Source organism: Pterocles gutturalis, unplaced genomic scaffold, assembly GCF_000699245.1.
Source record: "Pterocles gutturalis isolate BGI_N339 unplaced genomic scaffold, ASM69924v1 scaffold2846, whole genome shotgun sequence".
Taxonomy (NCBI): Eukaryota; Metazoa; Chordata; class Aves; order Pterocliformes; family Pteroclidae; genus Pterocles; species Pterocles gutturalis.
This window is the reverse complement of record NW_010102708.1, coordinates 3,936-5,987: the sequence shown is the minus strand read 5'-3', so window position 1 is coordinate 5,987 and position 2,052 is coordinate 3,936. Positions and strand designations below refer to the sequence as shown.

The following is a 2,052-nucleotide window of genomic DNA, read 5'->3' as shown; positions in this document are numbered from 1 at the left end:
TCGCCCGCAGCCGCAGCGGCCGTGCCCAGGATGCCGTCACCAGCAGGCGTAGTGAGAGAGGGTTCATCTAAGAGCAGCCAAATCGCCACATTCCTCTTCTCACCAGCCTCTGCCGGCGTCCCTGTTCCACCAGTTTACACAGCACCTCCCGCCTTGGGCGCTGCCGTGCAAGGACCCGGGATCAGGGTTGGGACATCCAGGATCTGCCGCTCCTGGGCAACGGAAATCGGGGCTTTCTGACCCTCCCCTCCCCTTCGGAAACAGGAATTCTTCAGCACTCATTGCCCATAGGCCTAAGAACAAACACAGCTGAAAAGGCATCTTTCCTGCTTTGCAGAAGCCAAGGATCCATCAAGAAAATTCTCTTTACTCTCCCCTCCCTCCTCACACCGCCTTCCTTGCCTCACATCACACGTCCTCTCCCTCGTGATGCCTGCAAACGTAAATCACATCCGATCCGATGCACTTGTCTGCACGCGGCTGCACTCCAGACCCTTCTGGCTGCAAGGGAGGGGGCACACGCAGCTCCCAGCCCCGTCTCTTCTCCAGCAATCCCCTCTGCGGAGCCAGCGTTGCTCTCCTTTGGAAAACAGACAGCCTCAAAATACTGACTTATTTCCTTGGAGACTCAGAGCTGCCAGAGACTTGTTCATGCTGATTCCCCGCGATGTGTCCCCTAGCTGCAGCACCTAATTTTGGGGTGGTGGGACGGACACAGCTCACCCCCATCCCCGGCGCTGCTGGCACTCTGTAAGGCAGGCTAGAGCCCCCCCAGCTCCCTTAGCGAACTGGCTGCCTGCTAATCCCCGTGCTTTCCTCGCTGCTTTACCAGCTTTTCCCACTTATGTGCCCTTAAGGTGGAGTGAGGCAACAGCTTCACAGAGCTCGTTCCCACAGCCGAGCCGAAATTCTGCCGTGTCTGCAGGGCCTGCACTGCACAAACCCTGCAGGAGCAGCCAGCCAGGGTGGAGGGAAGCTTCTGCAGCCCTTGCTCCGCACCGAGGTGTGAAGAGGCGAGAGGAGGTGAGACGGAGGATTTAAAAGGGATGCCTGTCACTGAAGGAAAAGCTCTGACAGCCAATGTGAGAAGAAAAGAGCTTTTCCCTCTGCCAGTCTCCCCGCTGGAGCCGTCTCTTCTCCATCCCCTTTTTTTTCTGCGAAGGAGGGGGAATGGGTCAGACCCGCCTGCTTTTGAAGTGCCTCCCTTCGTTCTCTCTTAGCCCTGCATCCCTCACCCTCTCCTCCCACCATGTCTCTGTTTTTGTTCTTCAGCACCATGTTGTGGGCTCACATTGCTCATCCTCCTCCCTGGGCCAGGACCGAAACCCGCTGAGGTTTCACCACAGACCTCGGCAAGCTCTGGGTCTGCACTTGTCCTGATTCCCAAAAGCTTTTTCTGCCCTGGCCTGTGTGTCCCTAGATAACCGACCCAGCAGATACACCTCTGCTCCTCCAGCTCTCCTCCCCTCCGCTCTTCTTTGGGCAGAAAGGAACAAAAACCTGGGGATCTCGAGCCACCCTGCCCCTGTGCCACATCCCTAACTCCTGTGGTGGCCGGGACAGGGTCTCCCAGTGTCTGAGCAGCCCCCGCTCCCCGCTGCTGTGCCTTGACGTGCTGGGACACACATGCAGAGTAGCCTGGACCCAGCCGCGTGCCCACGCCAAGGAGTATTGCTCACCTCTGCAGCACTGTGACACGAAAAGAGAGAAAAGCACAGAAAGGTCAGTGCAAAGAAAGGTAAAAAAGAGGGAGATCTCTCTTGAGTGGGAGAGGCTCTCCCCGTGCCTCAGGTTACATGCGCAGCCGGTTAGACAGTGTGGAGGAGCTGGTGGTTGCGTTCCTACAGATTGTATCTGCCATGTGCATGTCAATGTATGTACCTGCTATTGTTTCGGAAGTGAGTCCCCTCCCAGTTGTTTTGATGAATGTCATCGCACTTAACACACAGAAATGCCTCCGCTACTTCTCCTCACCCATGTCCTCAAGTGCCAGAATCAGCCCGGAACAACTTCTTCCCTTTTAATAAAGCCAGAGGAGGTCCTCGCAGGCCC

General features: G+C 56.8%; 1 protein-coding gene across 1 annotated transcript in view; it reads left to right on the top strand.

Annotated features, from left to right (window-relative positions):
* HEYL (hes-related family bHLH transcription factor with YRPW motif-like) overlaps positions 1 to 240 on the top strand; it is a 5,338-nt gene extending 5,098 nt beyond the window's left edge. Inside the window, exon 6 of the mRNA XM_010086372.1 lies at positions 11 to 240. Within this exon, the coding sequence (XP_010084674.1) occupies positions 11 to 240 (230 nt within the window). The remainder of the gene's footprint in view (positions 1 to 10) is intronic.
* Positions 241 to 2,052: the final 1,812 nt, after the last annotated feature.